The sequence below is a fragment of the Scyliorhinus torazame genome, unplaced genomic scaffold (assembly GCF_047496885.1).
Source record: "Scyliorhinus torazame isolate Kashiwa2021f unplaced genomic scaffold, sScyTor2.1 scaffold_775, whole genome shotgun sequence".
NCBI lineage: Eukaryota > Metazoa > Chordata > Chondrichthyes > Carcharhiniformes > Scyliorhinidae > Scyliorhinus > Scyliorhinus torazame.
In genome coordinates, this window is record NW_027308502.1 from 28,287 (window position 1) to 50,430 (window position 22,144).

Consider the following 22,144-nt stretch of genomic DNA (forward strand, 5'->3'; position numbering starts at 1 on the left):
CCACGGGCCTGCCCGCTTGGTTGAGGGTGGCGGCCAGAGCTACGTCGGACGCATCGCTCTCGACCTGGAAGGGGAGGGACTCGTCGATGGCACGCATCGTGGCTTTAGCAATGTCTGCTTTGATGCGGCTGAAGGCCTGGCGGGCCTCCGTCGACAGGGGGAAGGTTGTGGACTGGATCAGGGGTCGGGCTTTGTCTGCATAATTGGGGACCCGCTGCGCATAATAGCTGAAGAACACGTGGCAGCGCTTCAGGGCCTTGGGGCAGTGAGGCAGGGGGAATCTCCATGAGGGGGCGCATGCGCTCAGGGTCGGGGCCTATGACTCCATGTGGTGATACACCGTGCATCACTCCACTTCGCGCTACGTGGCCTAGAATGGCTAGACGGTCGGTACTAAACACACATTTATCCTTCTTGTATGTCAGATTAAGGATTTTCGCGGTCCAGAGGAATTTGCGGAGGTTGGTGTCGTGGTCCTGCTGGTCATGGCCACAGATGGTGACGTTATCCAGATACGGGAACATTGCGCTTAATCCGTACCGGTCAACCATTCGGTCCATCTCTCGCTGGAAGACCGAGACCCGATTAGTGACACCAAAGGGAACTCTTAAAAATTGATAGAGCCGCCCATCTGCTTCGAATGCAGTGTACTTGCAGTCACTATTACGGAAGGGTAGCTGGTGGTAGGCGGACTTGAGGTCCACCGTGGAGAAGACCTGGTATTGTGCGATCCTGTTTACCAGGTCGGCTATACGGGGGAGAGGGTACGCATCCAGCTGCGTAAACCTGTTGATGGTCTGGCTGTAGTCGATGACCATCCTATGCTTCTCCCCGGTCTTTACCACCACTACTTGAGCTCTCCAGGGACTGTTGCTCGCTTCGATGACCCCTTCCCCCAGCAGCCTTTGGACCTCGGACCTGATGAAGGTCCGGTCCTGGGCATTGTACCGTCTGCTCCTGGTGGCGACGGGTTTGCAATCCGGGGTGAGGTTCGCAAACAGGGAAGGCGGGTCGACCTTAAGGGTCACGAGGCCACAGACAGTAAGGGGAGGTATAGGGCCGCCGAATTTAAAAGTCAGGCTTTGCAAATGGCATTGGAAATCCAGCCCCAGGAGGGTAGCCGCGCAGAGGTGCGGCAGGAGGTACAGGCGGAAATTGTTGAATTTCCTGCCTTGGACAGTGAGGTTCGCTAGCAGAACCCCTGTATCTCCACCGAGTGTGCCCCGGAGGCCAGGTAGATCCTTTGATTTACAGGGTGGGTTACAAGTGAACAGCGCCTTACCGTATTGGGGTGAACAAAGCTTTCCGTGCTCCCAGAGTCAATCAGGCACGACGTCTCATGGCCGTTGATGAGGACCGTCGTTGTAGCCGTTGCGAGTGTCCAAGGTCGACTTTGGTCCAGTGTTGCCGAGGCCAGATGAAGCAGTAGCGAGTTCTGATCGGGCAGCGTGTAATCGACCGAGCTGGGCCTCGGGCCCCATCCAAGATGGCGTCACCCATGGGTCGCACATGGTGTCCGGGGATGAAGAAAATGGCGTCGGCGATGGACAAAATAGCGGCACCCACCAGTCCAACGTGGAGCCCGGGAGGCAAAATGGCCGCTCCCGTGGGTCGCAATTGGCGTTAGGATGGGGGGGGGGGCGCGGTGAGCGCTGGCCGGTCGGGGCCTGAAGGGAGGGTTGCCGCAGCGGTCCATAGTCGCTGGAGACCGCGGCCTCGGCGCGGGCCTGGCAGACCCCCAAAAAGTGGCCCTTCTTGCCGCACCCTTTGCAGGTGGCGGTGCGGGACGGGCAGCGCGGGCGGGGATGATTCGCCTGCCCGCAGAAGAAACAGCGGGGCCCGGCGGCGTTAGCGGGCCATCTCGCCACGCAGGCTTGCGGGGTCAGGGAAAAGGTCTGAGGGGCTGCTGCTGCGGGGTGCCACGCAGCCCAGGGGGCCGCCGCGTGATCGGGTGCAAAGGACAGTGCGTTTTTATAGGCAACGTCCATGGACCCTGCCAGGGCCCGTGCCTCTGTAAGTCCCAGAGTGTCCCTTTCTAGGAGCCTTCGGCGGATATCGGGGGAGGTCATACCTGCCACGAAAGCATCCCTGATTAAAAGTTCCGTGTACTCGCTCCCTGAAACTTACGGGCAGCCACAGTTTTGGCCCAGCACCAGTAGCGCCCAGTAGAAATCTTCCAATGTTTCCTCGGGGCTTTGCCGCCTAGTCGCAAGCAGGTGACGAGCATAGACCTGGTTTACTGGGCGGATGTGATGTCCTTCCAGCAATTCGATAGCGGCAGCATAGTTCTCCGCCTCCTCGATAAGGGCTAGATCCCAGGGTTGACCTCAAACCTAAAAAGACTGAAGAGCCAGAGGAATTTCTGGAATGTTTTAATTAAATCTAACGTGGGCAGTCAGGCGACTTGCCATACCAAGTTTGTAGTGACTACTGGATTGGACTGTAACTTGTTGGCCCGTGATTTACTGTGTATCTTCCAGCTACAGCTAGAGTGCGGAGCCGAAGGGGTAACGGTTCAATCATGGAGGATGAGACAACAGTGCTATATTTCTATCACTCCCCAGTGGTGGACGTTAGACATTAAACATTCACTGCATCACGTTACCCTGGCCTCTGACAGAACCGGACAAAACAAGGAGTTGGAGGACAAATACCGGCCGTTAATTGGGACCGAATGGCCAGTCAAGGTTACAGCCACAGTCACGGAAAAAGAAGGTAGCCGATTTTGTTACAATACCACCACATTTATGTCCACAGTCAGCTACGGTAAGCCCTCATATTACACGTCAGGTCCATGACCAATACCATGCCAAGGATCTGGGGCCTATGGTAAGGAGGGCAGTGGATCATTCAGGTCCAACAGAGTACACACTTCAAGTCATGTCAGACGGCACTTCCATAAAATATTTTGAGGTCCCTGAAACAATTAACACTCGACTGCAGCATCACCGGGGACATGATGTTTTGGAATATGTCAATCCACAGGTCTGGGCGGAATACCCATCACAAGTGGGAAAGACAAATGTTACACCTATTAAGGTAATGATTAAGGACCATGTAAAGCTGCCTTCCATTCGGCAATACCCCCTGAAACCCCAAGCTGCCCCGTCTATAGGCAAATTAATCCGAGAGCTGTTGCAACAGGGTATTGTGGTCCCTTGCCAATCAGAATGTAACACCCCCATACTTGCTGTGCCTAAACCCGCCAGACCAGACCATACCGATCAATCAATGCCATCGTACAGCCGTTACATGCTCTCGTCCCTAACCCTGCCCACATACTGGCTCAAATTCCAGCTCAAGCCCGGGTCTTCGCCATAATTGACCTTCAGCACCCCTTCTTTGCCCTCCCACTCGCATCTGAAAGCCAATATTTGTTTGCCTTCACTTACAATGGACAGCAGTATACCTGGACCCGACTGCCACAGGGGTTCGTCAACTCACCTACACTCTTCTCCAGATGTCTGCAGACCCAACTCCAGGCTTTGATATTGGAGCATGGTTCCACTCTAGTGCAGTATGTAGATGACATATTGGTAGCGAGTCCTGACGAACCCAGTAACAGGGATGATGTGATCCAGTTATTAAACCACCTATCCTCGTTGGGTTATGTTGTTTCACAATCAAAGGTTCTGGTGGCTCGGACAAAGGTCAAGTTCTTTGGAGTTTTACTTACAGCCACAGAAAGAAGTCTCGACCCCAGTAGGATTGAACCAATATGCCAATTCCCCGCTCCTACCATAGCCAAGAAGGTCCGTCATTGGCTGGGTATGGTGAATTATTGTCGGCAGTGGATACCAAACATCGCTGTCTATACAAAGCTGCTGACGCCTTACACTAGTGAAGGGGGGAATTTTACTCTCACCACCGAGGCACTCAAAGCCTTCCGTTGCCTGAAGCAGGCCTTGCTACAAGCACCGGCCCTCGGTAGGCCCTTGTACGACCGACCGTTGCAGATATACTGTACTGTTCTGGAAGAATGTTCAACAGCGGTACACACCCAGCAACATGGGGACAAACACCGGCCCGTAGTATATTATTCTTCCAAACTTGATCCAGTGGCTTTGGGCCACCCTGTTTGCACCCAGATCTTGGCAGCGATATACAATAGTTTGCAGGCTGCTGCCAATATAACTCTCCAACAGGATATTACGGTATATAGCTCCCACTCGGTAATAGCACTATTGGGGCAACTGCAGACTCAGCAACTTACCGCAGCTCGTCAGAATAGGTATGAGATATCCCTTTTGAACAATCCATGTCTGACATTTAAATACTGGACCACTATCAATCCAGCCTGTTTTCTTAGAGGTCCCCCTGTCCATGAAGACGCACCTGGGAAACGACTGTTTAGCCTTGATTCAGGAAACTACCACAATAAGGGACGATCTGAGTGATGATGATCTGAGTGATATTCCGTTCGAACAACCTGACATGATTATGTATGGTCAAATATCCCACCGGGGTTTAGTTAATGACTTACTGCAGGCCCTTCTTATGCCCGCACAGATTTCCGTTATTAAATGCGCTGCCCACACAAATGGTAAGACCCCAGTTGACGTTGGTAATGAACAAGCAGATTGTGCAGCGCGGACAGCCGTGCAAATTCAGCAAGTGATGGTGCCTAAAATGGTAAGTCAGACTAAATGATCTACTATAAATATGTCTGCTTCTGACAAGTCAATGCCAACCATCCAAGACGTCATAAGGTTACAGGAGGACGCTCCTGAGAGTGATAAACAAATGTGGAAACGGTTAGGTTGTACATATGATTCTGTTTCCTCTTTATGGACCACGCCAGCATATCAGACTTGTATGTCTGATGTACTGGCTTTATGGGTCGTCGAATGTGTACACTTTGCAACTCATTGTGGGGCTCGGGGGACGAGTATTTTGTTGCTGGACACTTGGTGGCACCCTAAAATGCAGGGGTTGGCCCAGAGTATCAGTAATCGGTGTTTAATCTGTCAGCAATATAACACCGGCAAAGGTATCCCTTGTGGGATGGGGCAAACCCCGTTGCCCAGTGGCCCCTTTGAGACGCTCCAAATGGATTATATTGAGTTGGAAATGTGTCAATGGTATCGACTCAGGGAAGGTCATCAGGTTAACGTACAATGCAGGACTCATGAAGCAATTGCACCGGTCCCGGCGATGGGAAGGGAACATTACATGGACATTGCCTTGTTTTTGGAGTACATGTAAATTTGATTTTGAATGTGTTAAGATTGGTGCCATAAAGGTAAAATCAGACTGTCAGGAGAGGGTAGGGAGAGGTTGTGTGAGAGAGAGGGGGACTAGAGAGAGGACGGGGCGTGTAAGGAGGGGAGTACAACTAGAACGTAGGTTATCAGGAGATACACTTAATTCATTTAGGGCCCAGACTGAGGAAAACCCGGGTCGTATGAATCTCTTCTACCAGATTTACCACCGCTTGTATGGCTAGGGACGGGTTGTCTGCTACCATCCTGGGAAACAAAACCTTGGGAGCCCTCGGGGCAATGACGAAGGAACTGTCTCAGCTGCGGTTATTTGCACTGCTGAACCGGTATGCCCTTGACTATCTTCTGGCCCGTGAGGGTGGGGTATGCGCCATTCTGCAGGGCAAGTGTATCATGGGAGTTCAAGACCTAACCGCTAACATCACTAAATTTATGGATCGCATACGGGGTCACCTGGACGGAATGCAGGATCCTGGCTCTTGGGGTAACTGGGGATTTGAGGTTGGAAGGACTGGTTGATAAATATGGCCATGTATTTAGCAGTGGCACTCGGCTGCATCTTTGTGGGCCTGGCCATCCTTACATGCGTGATGGGTAGAATGTGGGGTGCACTGGAACAGATAGACACCCCTAGAACCTTGGCTGTTAGGATCCACGAGGGTGCAGGAAATACAGCGACGAATCTTTTTAGATGAGGGGCCGTAGCTACTGATTGAATAGCTAGGTTATCATGAAATGATAAAAGGAGGGAATGACGAATGTGATATAAAATAGTTACTTGAAATATATTAGTTACTGTAATGTAGATGTAGGCCGGTCTAATTCATGTTAGTTCACAGACAAAGGATTTCAGAGAGCATTGCAAGGATTTCAGAGAGCATGGGGTGTTTAGTGTATGAGGAGAAAAGGATGCTGGGTAACAAGAGGCCAGGGGAAGGAATGAGAAATGAGCCAATTAGGATGTATGGCCAGGTCAGGAGGGGTATAGGGTGACCTATGGGAATTGTGTATGTGAAACTTGATGCCATTTGAATGTGTTTGTAGAGATTTATTTGTTCTCCAACTCACTCGATTCTGGAGACCTAGGAGACTGCTTGTGTTCTGGGTTTTTGTGAAACGAGTCAGACTTGCACGTTGAATAAAAATAACTACACACAGACACACACACACAGGTCACAGACTCACCCACTCACACACAGACTGTTGCTATATTTCCTCAATATAAATATGGCAGTTAATAATGTTGCCCTCATAGAACATAGAACATTACAACGCAGTACAGGCCCTTCGGCCCTCGATGTTGCGCCGACCTGTGAAACCACTCTAAAGCCCATCTACACTATTCCCTTACCGTCCATATGTCTATCCAATGACCATCTGAATGCCCTTCGTGTTGGCGAGTCTATTACTGTTGCAGGCAGGGCATTCCACGCCCTTACTACTCTCTGAGTAAAGAACCTACCTCTGACATCTGTCTTATATCTATCTCCTCTCAATTTAAAGCTATGTCCCCTCATGCTAGACATCACCATCCGAGGAAAAAGGCTCTCACTGTCCACCCTATCCAATCCTCTGATCATCTTGTATGCCTCAATTAAGTCACCTCTTAACCTTCTTCTCTCTAACGAAAACAGCCTCAAGTCCCTCAGCCTTTACTCATAAGATCGTCCCTCCATACCAGGCAATATTCTGGTAAATCTCCTCTGCACCCTTTCCAGTGCTTCCACATCCTTCCTATAATGCGGCGACCAGAATTGCACGCGATGCTCCAAATGCGGCTGCACCAGAGTTTTGTACAGCTGCAACATGACCCCATGGCTCCCAAACTCAATCCCTCTACCAATAAAAGCTAACACACCGTACGCCTTCTGAACAACCCTCTCAACCTGGGTGGTAACTTTCAGGGATCTATGTACATGGACACCGAGATCTCTCTGCTCATCCACACTGCCAAGAATCTTACTATTAGCCCAGTACCCTGTCTTCCTGTTATTCCTTCCAAAATGAATCACCTCACACTTTTCTGCATTAAACTCCCTTCTTTAATCTGGATATTGATATGATATTGCTTTCAGAGTCGCCAGGTATCAAATGATACCACCACAAGGTTCAACCGGATATCAATCAAAGAGCCAACAACCAGTTAGTTAGTTCAAGTTCAATAATACTTTATTTACACACAAGATTAACTCACACATGCAACACAAACACTACAAGCTAAATTACACCTAACACTACAACAACCTGGACTTATCTTCAGGCAGCCGGCTTTGGTCAGAGGAACAAGGCCTTTGTTTGGATCTGGAGCGGCTGGGTCTGGAGAAGCAACTGGGCCCATCCGTCTGGCAGCGGGCGTTGAACTTGGCCTTGCTTCTGGTGGTGGTGCTGCGATTGGAGTCAGGCATTGCCAGTGTGCCAGGGCCAAAAGAGATGGAACACATGGCCGTGTCTCTCTTTATCCTTTGGGGGTTTCGTGCTCTTCTGGGCGGTCCTTAGCTTTGGACCCAATAATTCGGCAGGCTTCGATCACTGCCTTCGATCTGAGCCAATAAAGGGGCGGGTGCCTTGATGGCTGGGCGTGTCCTGAGTGTCATTGACCTTGGCTGTTTGGGCTTCCTGGGTGAAGGGAGTGGCGCCGATGTGTCTGGAATTGTACCTGATCCCTGAGAACCAGCCCTTTGTCTTAGGGAAATGGGTCATTAGAATGCAAATCGATACTGTCTGGTTCTTTAGTGACAAATATACACTTAGGTTCTGAGTTCGTCTGGATCCTGCATTGGCCATATTTCCCTTGAGTCTTTGTAAGTGGCCATGTTTCCGTTGTAAGTGGCCATCCCAGATGGCGACAGCACAAACACACACAAACAGTCAAACACACACACATACACACGCACCCACACACACAAAGTCACACAGACACACACACACAGACGCACACACACAAACCCACGCACAGACACAGACACACACACACAGACACACTCACACACACAGATGCACACATACACAGACACACACACAGACACACACACACAGACACACTCACACACACAGAGGCACACATACACACACACACACACACAGACGCACACACAGACACACACATAGACGCACACACAGACACACACACAGACACACACACACACTGACCCGACTAGTCACTGCCTACCAATTAGGAAGAGATCCATTTATTCCAGCATTTTGCTTCTTGCCTTCTGACCAGCTTTCTACCCATCTCAAGATCCGCTTGGGTCACTGCCTGTGCGGAGTCTGCACATTCTCCTCGTGTCTGCATGAGTTTCCTCCGGGTGCTCCAGTTTCCTCCCACAAGTCCCGAAAGACGTGCTTGTTGGGTGAATTGGACATTCTGAATTCTCCCTCAGTGTACCCGAACAGGTGCCGGAATGTGGCAACGAGGGAGTTTTCACAGTAACTTCATTGCAGTGTTAATGTAAGCCTACTTGTGACACTACTAAAGATTATGATGGAGACACTACCTGTAATCCCATGCGCTTTAACTTTCAATATTAATCTGCTATGTGAGACCTTGTCGAAAGCCTTCTGAAAGTCTGAATAAACCGCATCCACTGGTTCTCCCTGGTCAACTCTACGAGTTACATCTTCAATGAATTCTAGTAGATTTATCAAGCATGATTTTCCTTTCGTAATTCCACGCTGACTTTGTCTGATTACACCACTGCTTTCCAAATGCTGTGCTATGAAATCCTTGATAATGGACTCCAGAAATTTCCTTGCTCCTGACATTAGGCTCACTGGTCTATAGTTCCCTGTTTTCTCTCTCCCTCCCTTTTTGAATAGCGGGGTTACATTCGTTACTCTCCAATCTGTAGGAACCATCCGAGAGTTCAAAGAATTTTGGAAAATGACCACCAATGGATCTACTATTTGTAGGGCCACTTTTTTAAGTATTCTGGGATGAAGATTATCAGACCCTGGAGATTTGTCCGCTTTTAATCCCATTTCTTTACAAGGACTCATTTCCTTCAGCTCGTCACTAAAACTTCTGTTTCTCAGAACCTCCAATACATTATTCATGTCTTTTTCTGAAGACAGAAACAAAGTTTGAATTTAGTTCCTCAGCCATTTCTTTGTTCCTGTTATGAAGTCCCCAGTTTCTCAACATTAGTTTTTATCAATCTTTTTCCCTTTACATACCGACAGAAACTTTTACAGTCAGTTTTTATGTTCTGTGATATGTAATTTCAAATTGTATTTTCCCTTCTTAATCAATCCCTTGGTCTACCTTTGCTGAATCTTAAAATGTTCCCAATCCTCAGGTCTATTGCTTTTTCTTGCTAGTTTGTATGCCGTAGAATCTAATAATATATCTTATTTCCCTTGGGAGCCATGGTTTCGCCCCAGTTCCCTTTCTACACTTGTGCCCCTTAGGAATAAAGAACTTTTGAGTTCAGCTATTCGTTCCTTGAATGCTGCCATTGCCTGTCCGCTGTCCTTCCTTTCAGTAATGTTTCCCAGTCCGTCACAGCCAGCTCATGCCTCATATCATCATAATGACCTTTATTGAGGTTCAGGACCCTGGTCTCAAAATTAACTACTTCATTATTCACCTTGATAAAGAATTCCACCACATTATGGTCACTCATCCCCAAGGGTTCTCTCACAACTAGATTGCCAACTACTCCTTTCTCATTGCACAACACCCAGTCCAAGATGGTCTGTTCCCTCGTTGCTTCCTCAACACACTGGTCCAGAAAACCACCTCGTATACACTCCAGAAATTCCTCCTCTATTGTACTGTGACTAATTTGAGTCACAAAATCTGTATGTCGATTAAAGTCACCCATAATCACAGATATTCGTTTACCACACGCATCTCTGATTTCCTGTTTAATGCTATTCCCAACATTACCACTGCAGTTTGGTGGTCTGCTTACCACCCAGGCGAATGTTTTTTGGCCCTTAATGTTTCTTAACTCGACCCAGACAGTTTCCACATCGTCTAGACTAATATCTTTCCTCACTATTGTGTCAATATATATTTTAAAAATAAATTTAGAGTACCCAATTCATTTTTTCCAATTAAGGGGCAATTTAGCGTGGTCAATCCACCTAGCCTGCACATCCTTGGGTTGTGGGGGCGAAACCCACGCAAACACGGGGTGAATGTGCAAACTCCACACAGACCCAGAGCCGGGATCGAACCTGGGACCTCGGTGCCGTGAGGCAGCAGTGCTAACCACTGCGCCACAGTGCTGCCCCATCAATATCTTTTTTTAAAAATAAATATTTGATTGAAAATTTTTGGTCAACCAACACAGTACATTGTGCATCCTTTACACAATATTATAACAACACAAATAACAATGACCTATTTTAAAAACAGAAAATGAATAAATAAAACTAACCCTAATTGGCAACTGCCTTATCACAAGTAACACTCTCCAAAAATATAATTTAACAATCCAATATATAATTATCTGTCGCAACGACCTATACATATTATACAGTATATATTAACAACCCTGAGAGTCCTTCTGGTTCCTCCTCCCCCCCCCCCCCCCCCCTCCGATCCTGGGTTGCTGCTGCTGCCTTCTTTTTTCCATTCCATCTATCTTTCTGCGAGGTATTCGACGAACGGTTGCCACCGCCTTGTGAACCCTTGAGCCGACCCCCTTAGAGCGAACTTAATCCGCTCTTGCTTTATAAACCCTGCCATGTCATTTATCCAGGTCTCCACCCCCGGGGGCTTGGCTTCTTTCCACATTAACAATATCCTGCGCCGGGCTACTAGGGACGCAAAGGCCAAAACATCGGCCTCTCTCGCCTCCTGCACTCCCGGCTCTTGTGCAACCCCAAATATAGCCAACCCCCAGCTTGGTTCGACCCGGACCCCCACTACTTTTGAAAGCACCTTTGTCACCCCCATCCAAAATCCCTGTAGTGCCGGGCATGACCAAAACATATGGGTATGATTCGCTGGGCTTCTCGAGCACCTCGCACACCTATCCTCCACCCCAAAAAATTTACTGAGCCGTGCTCCAGTCATATGCGCCCTGTGTAATACCTTAAACTGAATCAGGCTTAGCCTGGCACACGAGGACGACGAGTTTACCCTGCTTAGGGCATCTGCCCACAGCCCCTCCTCGATCTCCTCCCCCAGCTCTTCTTCCGATTTCCCTTTTAGTTCATCTACCATAGTCTCCCCTTCGTCCCTCATTTCCCTATATATATCTGACACCTTACCATCCCCCACCCATGTCTTTGAGATCACTCTGTCCTGCACCTCTTGTGTCGGGAGCTGCGGGAATTCCCTCACCTGTTGCCTCGCAAAAGCCCTCAGTTGCATATACCTGAATGCATTCCCTTGGGGCAACCCATATTTCTCGGTCAGCGCTCCCAGACTCGCGAACTTCCCATCCACAAACAGATCTTTCAGTTGCGTTATTCCTGCTCTTTGCCACATTCCATATCCCCCATCCATTCCCCCCGGGGCAAACCTATGGTTGTTTCTTATCGGGGACCCCCCCAAGGCTCCAGTCTTTCCCCTATGCCGTCTCCACTGTCCCCAAAACTTCAGTGTAGCCACCACCACCGGGCTTGTGGTGTAGTTCCTCGGTGAGAACGTTGCGTTATTCCTGCTCTATGGCTGTCACCATAGCCTGTAGGCTAGTCCCCCTACAGGACGCCCTCTCTAATCTCTTCCACGCCGCTCCCTCCTCCTCTCCCATCCACTTACTCACCATTGAAATATTAGCGGCCCAATAATACTCACTTAGGCTCGGTAGTGCCAGCCCCCCCTATCCCTGCTACGCTGTAAGAATCCCTTCCTCACTCTCGGGGTCTTCCCGGCCCACACAAAACCCATGATGCTCTTTTCAATCCTTTTAAAGAAAGCCTTCGTGATCACCACCGGGAGGCACTGAAACACAAAGAGGAATCTCGGGAGGACCACCATCTTAACCGCCTGCACCCTCCCTGCCAGTGACAGGGATACCATATCCCATCTCTTGAAATCCTCCTCCATTTGTTCCACCAACCGCGTTAAATTTAACCTATGCAATATGCCCCAATTCTTGGCTATCTGGATCCCCAGGTAACGAAAGTCCCTTGTTACCTTCAACGGTAGGTCCTCTATTTCTCTACTCTGCTCCCCTGGATGCACCACAAAAAACTCACTTTTCCCCATGTTCAATTTATACCCTGAAAAATCCCCAAACACCCCAAGTATCCGCATTATTTCTGGCATCCCCTCCACCGGGTCTGCCACGTATAGTAGCAAATCGTCCGCATACAAAGATACCCGGTGTTCTTCTCCTCCTCTAAGTACTCCCCTCCACTTCTTGGAACCCCTCAACGCTATCGCCAGGGGCTCAATCGCCAGTGCAAACAATAATGGGGACAGAGGGCATCCCTGCCTTGTCCCTCTATGGAGCCGAAAATATGCAGATCCCCGTCCATTCATGACCACGCTCGCCATCGGGGCCCTATACAACAGCTGCACCCATCTAACATACCCCTCTCCAAAACCAAATCTCCTCAACACCTCCCACAAATAATCCCACTCCACTCTATCAAATGCTTTCTCGGCATCCATCGCCACTACTATCTCCGGTTCCCCCTCTGGTGGGGCCATCATCATTACCCCTAACAGCCTCCGTATATTCGTGTTCAGCTGTCTCCCCTTCACAAACCCAGTTTGGTCCTCGTGGACCACCCCTGGGACACATTCCTCTATTCTCATTGCCATTACTTTGGCCAGGATCTTGGCATCTACATTTAGGAGGGAAATAGGTCTATAGGACCCGCATTGTAGCGGGTCCTTTTCCTTCTTTAAGAGAAGCGATATCGTTGCTTCAGACATAGTCGGGGGCAGTTGTCCCCTTTCCTTTGCCTCATTAAAGGTCCTCGTCAATACCGGGGCGAGCAAGTCCACATATTTTCTATAGAATTCGACTGGGAATCCATCCGGTCCCGGGGCCTTTCCCGCCTGCATGCTCCTAATTCCTTTCACCACTTCTTCTACCTCGATCTATGCTCCCAGTCCCACCCTTTCCTGCTCTTCCACCTTGGGAAATTCCAGCCGATCCAAGAAGCCCATCATTCTCTCCCTCCCATCCGGGGGTTGAGCTTCATATAATTTTTTATAAAATGTCTTGAACACTCCATTCACTCTCTCCGCTCCCCGCTCCATCTCTCCTTCCTCATCCCTCACTCCCCCTATTTCCCTCGCTGCTCCCCTTTTCCTCAATTGGTGTGCCAGCAACCTGCTCGCCTTCTCCCCATATTCGTACTGTACATCCTGTGCCTTCCTCCATTGTGCCTCTGCAGTGCCCGTAGTCAGCAAGTCAAATTCTACATGTAGCCTTTGCCTTTCCCTGTACAGTCCCTCCTCCGGTGCTTCCGCATATTGTCTGTCCAACCTCAAAAGTTCTTGCAGCAACCGCTCCCATTCCTTACTCTCCTGCTTCCCTTTATGTGCCCTTATTGATATCAGCTCCCCTCTAACCACCGCCTTCAACGCCTCCCAGACCACTCCCACCTGGACCTCCACATTATCATTGAGTTCCAAGTACTTTTCAATGCACCCCCTCACCCTTAGACACACCCTCTCATCTGCCATTAGTCCCATGTCCATTCTCCAGGGTGGGCGCCCTCCTGTTTCCTCCCCTATCTCCAAGTCTACCCAGTGTGGAGCGTGATCCGAAATGGCTATAGCCGTATACTCCGTTCCCCTCACCTTCGGGATCAACGCCCTTCCCAGCACAAAAAAGTCTATTGGCGAGTAGACTTTATGGACATAGGAGAAAAACGAGAACTCCTTACTCCTAGGTCTGCTAAATCTCCACGGGTCTACACCTCCCATCGGCTCCATAAAATCTTTAAGTACCTTGGCTGCTGCCGGCCTCCTTCCAGTCCTGGACTTCGACCTATCCAGCCCTGGTTCCAACACCGTATTAAAATCTCCCCCCATTATCAGCTTTCCCATCTCTAGGTCCGGAATGCGTCCCAGCATCCGCCTCATAAAATTGGCATCATCCCAGTTCGCGGCATGTACGTTTACCAAAACCACTGTCTCCCCCTGTAGTTTGCCACTCACCATCACGTATCTGCCCCCGTTATCCGCCACTATAGTCTTTGCCTCGAACATTACCCGCTTCCCCACTAATATAGCCACCCCCCTGTTTTTCGCATCTAGCCCCGAATGGAACACCTGCCCCACCCATCCTTTGCGTAGCCTAACCTGGTCTATCAGTTTCAGGTGCGTTTCCTGTAACATAACCACATCTGCCTTAAGTTTCTTAAGGTGTGCGAGTACCCGTGCCCTCTTTATCGGCCCGTTCAGCCCTCTCACGTTCCACGTGATCAGCCGGGTTGGGGGGCTTCCTACCCCCCCCCCTTGTCGATTAGCCATCCCCTTTTTCCAGCTCCTCACCCGGTTCCCACGCAGCTGTATCTCCCCCAGGCGGTGCCCCCCCGCCCATCCCCTCCCATACCAGCTCCCCCCTCTCCCCAGCAGCAGCAACCCAGTAATTCCCCCCTCCCACCCCCCCGCCCCCCGCTAGATCCCCCGCTAGCGTAATTACTCCCCCCATGTTGCTCCCAGAAGTCAGCAAACTCTGGCCGACCTCGGCCTCCCCACGTGACCTCGGCTCGCACCGTGCGACGCCCCCTCCTTCCTGCTTCTCTATTCCCGCCATGATTATCATAGCGCGGGAACCAAGCCCGCGCTTCTCCCTTGGCCCCGCCCCCAATGGCCAACGCCCGATCTCCTCCACCTCCCCTCCTCCCCCCATCACCACCTGTGGAAGAGAGAAAAGTTACCACATCGCAGGATTAGTACATAAAACTCCTCTTTCCCCCCTTTTTAACCCCCTCTTCGCCCCCCACATTCGCCCCACCACTTTGTTCAAACGTTCTTTTTAATAACCCGCTCATTCCAGCTTTTCTTCCACAATAAAAGTCCACGCTTCATCCGCCGTCTCAAAGTAGTGGTGCCTCCCTCGATATGTGACCCACAGTCTTGCCGGTTACAGCATTCCAAATTTTATCTTCTTTTTATGGAGCACCGCCTTGGCCCGATTAAAGCTCGCCCTCCTTCTCGCCACCTCCGCACTCCAGTCTTGATAAACGCGGATCACCGCGTTCTCCCATTTACTGCTCCGAGTTTTCTTTGCCCATCTAAGGACCATTTCTCTATCCTTAAAACGGAGGAATCTCACCACTATGGCTCTGGGAATTTCTCCTGCTCTCGGTCCTCGCGCCATCACTCGGTATGCTCCCTCCACCTCCAACGGACCCGCCGGGGCCTCCGCTCCCATTAACGAGTGCAGCATCGTGCTCACATATGCCCCGACGTCCGCTCCCTCCGCACCTTCAGGAAGACCAAGAATCCTCAGGTTGTTCCTCCTTGCGTTGTTCTCCAGTGCCTCCAACCTTTCCACACATCGTTTCTGATGTGCCTCATGCGTCTCCGTCTTCACCACCAGGCCCTGTATGTCGTCCTCATTCTCGGCTGCCTTTGCCTTCACGACCCGAAGCTCCCGCTCCTGGGTCTTTTGTTCCTCCTTTAGCCCTTCGATCGCCTGTAGTATCGGGGCCAACAGCTCTTTCTTCATTTCCTTTTTGAGCTCTTCCACACAGCATTTCAAGAACTCTTGTTGTTCAGGGCCCCATGTTAAACTACCACCTTCCGACACCATCTTGGTTTTTGCTTGCCTTCCTTGCCGCTATTCTAAAGAATCCACCGCAATCCGGCCACCTTCCTCTCCTTTTTTCATCCGTATCCAGGGGGGATTCCCTTCTGGTTTACCGCACAGTGTTTTTAGCCGTCAAAATTGCCGTTGGGGCTCCTATCAAGAGCCCAAAAGTCCGTTTCACCGGGAGCTGCCGAAACGTGCGACTCAGCTGGTCATCGCCGCACCCGGAAGTCCATCAATATCTTTTTTAACCAACAATGCAACTGCAGCACCATTTCCGTCCTTCCTGAAAACTGAATAGCTTCAATGTTTAGTTCCCATCCTTAGTCACCTTGGAGCCATGTCTCCGTAATCCCAACTATATCATATCCCTTTACATCAATCTGCACAACTAATTCATCCATTATTTCAAATGATCTGCACGTTTCGGTAAAAAACCTGAAGGTTAGTCCTTTTAACGTTCCTTGTTCCATCCCTACAATTGTTTACAGCGTCATTATCAGACAAAGGGCCTTGATTTCTCTGCCTATCACTTTTCTTATTTTCCTTTCTGTCACATCTTCAGAGGTACGATGGTCTGTTCTATGAGGGAGGGTGTGGAGGTGTGAGCAGCGTTGTACCTCTCCTCAGCTCGAGTCTGAGGGTGATGCACCAGAGTCATCAGCCAATGTTAAAGTGGGCAGCCCTGAACCCCCAGCAACCATCGCAGCAGATGTTGTGGATCCAGTTGCTATGGTGATGGACATTCCCACCCTGCCCCATCCCCTCCTCCCCACCCGCTCTTGCACAAACCTCCTTCCTCATTGTCCCACTTGTCTTCCTCAGCAACCCGTTCACCACGCACCGCACCTCCGGGGGAACGTAGGGCCATTGGAGTGGAGGGTCCATGGGTCCCGCAGCACATTCTGTCCAGAAAGGCCAGCTCTGCTTGGAGCTGAAGGGCACAAACTAGTGGCCCCAGCAGAGAGGTGCTGAGTGTAACAGGAGTGACGCAGCGCGATGGTGGGCAGGATCTGTGTGTTACTCACCTCAACATCTCGAGTGAACTGAGGTCCATCTCGTTCATGCTTCTCTTTTTCAATCGGGTTCGAGTCCGACATGATTTCCCGCTGGTGTGATGCACGATAGGAAGGCCTGATGGGATATTGACGAGCTGCTGTTAAATTGAATATTCATGAGATGCAAATGAATGCAAATTGCAATCACACCACCAGGCAGCAGGATAACTGAGCCACGAATAATCCGCCTTCAGGGGAATTACAAACTTTTTTATACCCGGGGGTTTCCGGCTTTTCCTCTCCTGCTGGATTCTCTGCTCCCTCCCGTCACCAAACTCTCCCCGGTTGGGATGGGAGAGGGATCATAGAATCCCTACAGTGCAGAAGGAGGCCATTCGGCCCATTGAGTCTGCAGTGACAGAGCACTGCAGCCAGGCTCACTCCCCTGTCCTATCCCCGTCCTATCCCGGTATCCCCGCACATGGCCAAACCACCTAACCTGCACATCTCTGGACTGTGGGAGGAACCCGGAGCTCCCGGAGGAAACCCACGCAGACACGGGGAGAATGTACAAACTCCGCACAGACAGCCACCTGAGGCCAGAATTGAACCCGGGTCCCTGGAGCTGTGAAGCAGCAGTGCTAACCACTGTACCACCCAACACCTTCCAGGGAGATCCATTGACTCACTCACTACCTGAGCTGTATTTCCCTCAATTTGCCTCTCCTGGGACCACCACTGGCTCCGTGCCCTTTACCAATATTAAAAATGTCAGTTGGAGGGACAGGGTTTGGCTCCCTCAGGTTTATTTCCAGTCTCTCTCAGTTGCCCCCACTCCCATGCCCTCTGTGTTGAAGATGGCAGTAGCAGCTGGTAAAGATCCTGGGCGTCATTCTCCGACCCCTCGCCGGGTCGGAGAATGGCCGTTGGCCGCCGTGAATCCCGCCCCCGCCGACGTCTCCGCTCCCGGAGATTGGGCGGGGGCGGGAATCCGGCTGCGCCGGTTGGCGGGACCCCCCGCTGGATTCTCCGGCCCGGATGGGCCGAAGTCCCGCCCAGGAATTGCCTGTCCCGCCGGCGGAAATCAAACCTGGTATTTACTGGCGGGACCAGGCGACATGGGCGGGCTCCGGGGTCCTGGGGGGGGGCGCGGGGCGATCTGACCCCAGGGGGTGCCCCCACGGTGGCCTGGCCCGCGATCGGGGCCCACCGATCCGCGGGCGGGCCTGTGCCGTGGGGGCACTCTTTCCCTTCCGCCTCCGCCACGGCCTCCACCATGGCGGAGGCGGAAGAGACTCTCCCCACTGCGCATGCGCGGGAAACTGACAGCGGCCGCTGACGCTCCCGCGCATGCGCCGCATTTCCGCGCCAGCTGGCGGGGCAACAAACGCCATTTCCGCCAGCTGGCGGGGCGGAAATCCCTCCGGCGTCGGCCTAGCCCCTCAATGTTGGGGCTAGGCCGCCAAAGATGCGGAGACTTCCGCACCTTTTTGCCGGCGCGATGCCCATCTGATTGGCGCCGACTTTGGCGCCAGTCGGCGGGCATCCCGCCGTTGGGGGAGAATTTCGCCCCCTGTACCTGAGGAATGGAGGGATAGAGACACCATTCTCCCAATCTGACCCTAACCTGGGGAGAGGCCTCAGTTTTCACAAACCCAATAGGCTGTGGCTCTGTTGATCCGTGGGGCGGTCCTGTCCCTTTAAATGTCTGACTGCCTCTTGAATGTTGCAGACACTTCCCATTCTAATTCCCAAACCTACTTCCTATTGTGAGAAACACTCTCCCACTATTGGTTCAGTAAAGATAACTCCAATCTCCATGGACTGCAGCAGTTCAAGAAGGCAGCTCACCACCGCCTCCTTCAGGGCAATTAGGGATGGGTAATAACAGCTGGCCTAGCCAGCGACACCCACATGCCAGGAATTCATTTAGACACTAACTGGGAGAGGTCAGTGTGTTTGAGAGAGCTGTTCCACAGTGTGAGAACAATATTGCATTTCACAATTATATCAACACATCTGGACTGCTGAGATCAGCACAGAGTAACCCCCAGGATAGAAATCATTCACAAACTAACACAACTAGATCAGTCTCAGAAGCTGTTTCCTCTCTTTAACACAGAACTTCTACCGCCTGGACTGTCCCTTTAAATACTCACAGGAAACTTTCAGCTCAGAATTTAACTCACTGATTTTGTTTTTCTCTCAAAGGTGCGACTGATCCAGTCCTTATCCAGTCTCCGAGTCTGGAACGTGTCCCAGAGGGTCAGACTGCACGGTTCCAGTGCACCATGCGGAAATACGCAGTGAAATACACAAATGTTTATTGGTACCGGGAGCGGCCAGGGAAACAGTGGGAGAGGATTTTAACACATTATGCATATAATGACATAGACCGGTCTCCAGGTTTCTCTGAGCGTTTCCTGCCTTCCAGACACATCGGCTCCAACAGATACATCCTGACAATCAGCAACGTGCAGCCCAGTGACACTGCCGTCTATTACTGCTCAGTGTGGGGAAGGGTCTATGGGAGTGGAAGCCGGCTGAATGTAACCAGTGAGTAGAGTTTTCATTCCAATTACCCACAGCAATAGCCTCTTCCAGATGAGTGAATTGGAGATGAGTTTGTGATGATGAAGAGCTAGGAGGTGATGTAAAGTGATCTTACTGATGGGTTCACTGTGGGGAAGAAGCTGAGCTCAGCTTCAGCAATTCCCCAAAGTTCCACATCTCTGGCTTTATCCTGAGGGGGTGTCTGGGGAGGTTAGTGCCGTGTGGCTGTTTACTGAGCTGCAGAGAAACTTTGTCTGAGCCGAGTCCGAATGTTGGACAGACATTTGGAGAGAGTGGAAAGAACATTGGGATCAATGGAGGAGGTGGAGAGACTGATCTGAGTGATGGTGAAGTTGGGAATGTTGACCAGGTTTCTGAGGGTGAAATGAGGATGAGGAGGGAGCCAGGGATGGTGCCCTGGGGACACAGCAGAGGCGATCATTCAGACACTGGAGGAGAAATCCTTTGGTGCTGATATAATGTGGATGATGTGAGCAGCAGGAGTGGGACCGTGAGAGAGCAGTGCGAGGGGCTGGAATGTGGATTCACCGAGACTTTTAAACAGGAACCTGTGCTCAGTGATGTTAAACAGAGTGGAGAGGTGAAAGATTCTGAGGAGGGATAGACAGTGGCCATCACATTCACACAGATATCAGTTATGATGTTGATCAGTGGAGTGCCAGTGTTGTGGGTGAGAGTGAAGACTGATTGCAGGATCAGGAGCTGGGAGTGGGCAGGAGGTGGCTCCCAATTGCAAGCAGCAAGAGTCAGTCGAATGGATGGTTTGATTGTGGAGACAAAGAAATGTCTCCGTTGCTGAGAATGTGTGTGTGAAATGAGCATGGATTGTGTGGGGAGGAGTGGACAGACGGTCAGATCTAAGCACAGCTGTCTTTTCACATCCAGTCATGAATGATGGTGGGGAGTTGTGACGGTCCCGAACCAGACCCCAAATTTGTTAGGATCCCGGACAGGAAACCCCAAACAATTTACAATTCATAAAACTGTGAGGAAAGGATATTTCACCCCAGGAGTGGTGAGTCTGACCAATAGGCATCTTTTATTGTAAAGCAAACTTTAATTTAAACACAGAATTAACCACATTGTAAGTGTGGTAGTCTGTGTAGAGGTATTACGGTACCTGGTAATGCTGGAACACCATTGGTAGATATTGTATGTTTCCTATTGGTCAAGCTGTATGGTAGCTCCGCCCTGCAAGGCGGGGTATAAGAGCCCGAGCCGCCCCAGCAGCTCAGGTACAGAGTGAAGGCTGCTGGGAAACATCTAGCTTATTAAAGCCTTCAGTTGGACTACAACCTTGCTTTAGTGGTCATTAATCGTGCATCAGTGAGTGATTGTAAAGTTACCACAGTCCCAGATGACCACAGGCTGCTTTCCCTTTGAGGGGGAGAGCTGACTGGTGGTGATTTAACCCGAGGGTCACCACACCTCAGGCGAGGGGCAGGGTTGAGAAGGCGGGGCCTTCATGAATAACCTCAGACTGTACGGGAATTGAACCCACGCTGCTGGCCTCGTTCTGCATCACAAACCAGCTGTCTGGCCCATTGAGCTAACCCGCCCCTTTAACCACATTGACAGCAAAGAAATAACTTTACATTTATCAGTGCAACAGTTCACAAATAAAAGGAAAAAAACTTACCTCGTGCTCTACTCCTACCAATATATATATTCCAAATAAGCAACCCACTACAGTTCAAAATCCACTCATAAATAAAGTTGACAATCAGGGTTACTCCATGTTCTCTGTGCAGACATTTGGCGAGAGAGGCCCTTTCAGGAACAACCTGAAAATCGTTCTGTCTTGTCAGACTCAAATCCTCTGACAAAACTGCGAAAACCACTGGCAGACCTGGCTCCTCCCATTAATTACATAATCTGTATCCCAATGTGATGTCCCATGACCTGCCCAGCGAGGACTAAACACTATCCCTCACCAATTATCTACACTCCAGTGACCGTCCAAAAACAGAAACTATATCCCATTGGCCATCTCTCTGTAAACAAATAAATGGTTAAATTCAACGGTGACCTCACATTGACTACTCCTTAATCGCAGCTTTAAGAACAAAGAAAAGTACAGCACAGGACCGGCTCCTTCAGCTCCAAGCCTGCGCCGCCCATATTGCCCATCTAACTGAAAACCTTCTAGACTTCCGGTGTACTTATCCCTCTATTCCCATCCTATTATGGATTTGTCAAACGTCACTTTCGTAGCTGCGTTCACCATCTCCTCTGACAGCGAGTTCCAGGCACCCGCTACCCTCTGTGTAATAAAACTTCCCTTGCACATGTCCTCGAAACTTTGCCCCTTGCACCTTAAACTTGTGTCCCCCAGTAATTGACTCTCCCATCCTGGGACAAAGCTTTTGCCTGTCTACTATGTCCATGCCCCTCATAATTTTGGAGACTTTTATCAGGTTGCACTTCAACCTCCGCCGCTCGAGTGAGAATAAACCATGTTTCTCCAACCTCTCCTCATATTTAATGCCCTCCATACCAGGCAACATCCTGGTAAAGCTCTGCTATACCCTCTCCAAACCCTCCACATCCTTCTGGTAGTGTGATGACCAGAATTAAACACTGTATTCCAAGTGGCCTAACTAAGGTTCTATACAACTAAAGCATGACGTGCCAATTTTTATGCTCAATTGCTTGACCGATGAAGGCAAGC

At 50.4% G+C, this 22,144-nt stretch overlaps 1 protein-coding gene across 1 annotated transcript in view; it reads left to right on the top strand.

Moving 5' to 3' along the window:
* Positions 1-22,144, top strand: part of LOC140406656 (uncharacterized) — a gene marked incomplete at both ends in the record, with an annotated part of 46,898 nt that overhangs the window by 21,441 nt on the left and 3,313 nt on the right. The window contains one exon of the mRNA XM_072494660.1: positions 19,111-19,455. Within this exon, the coding sequence (XP_072350761.1) occupies positions 19,111-19,455 (345 nt within the window). The remainder of the gene's footprint in view (positions 1-19,110; positions 19,456-22,144) is intronic.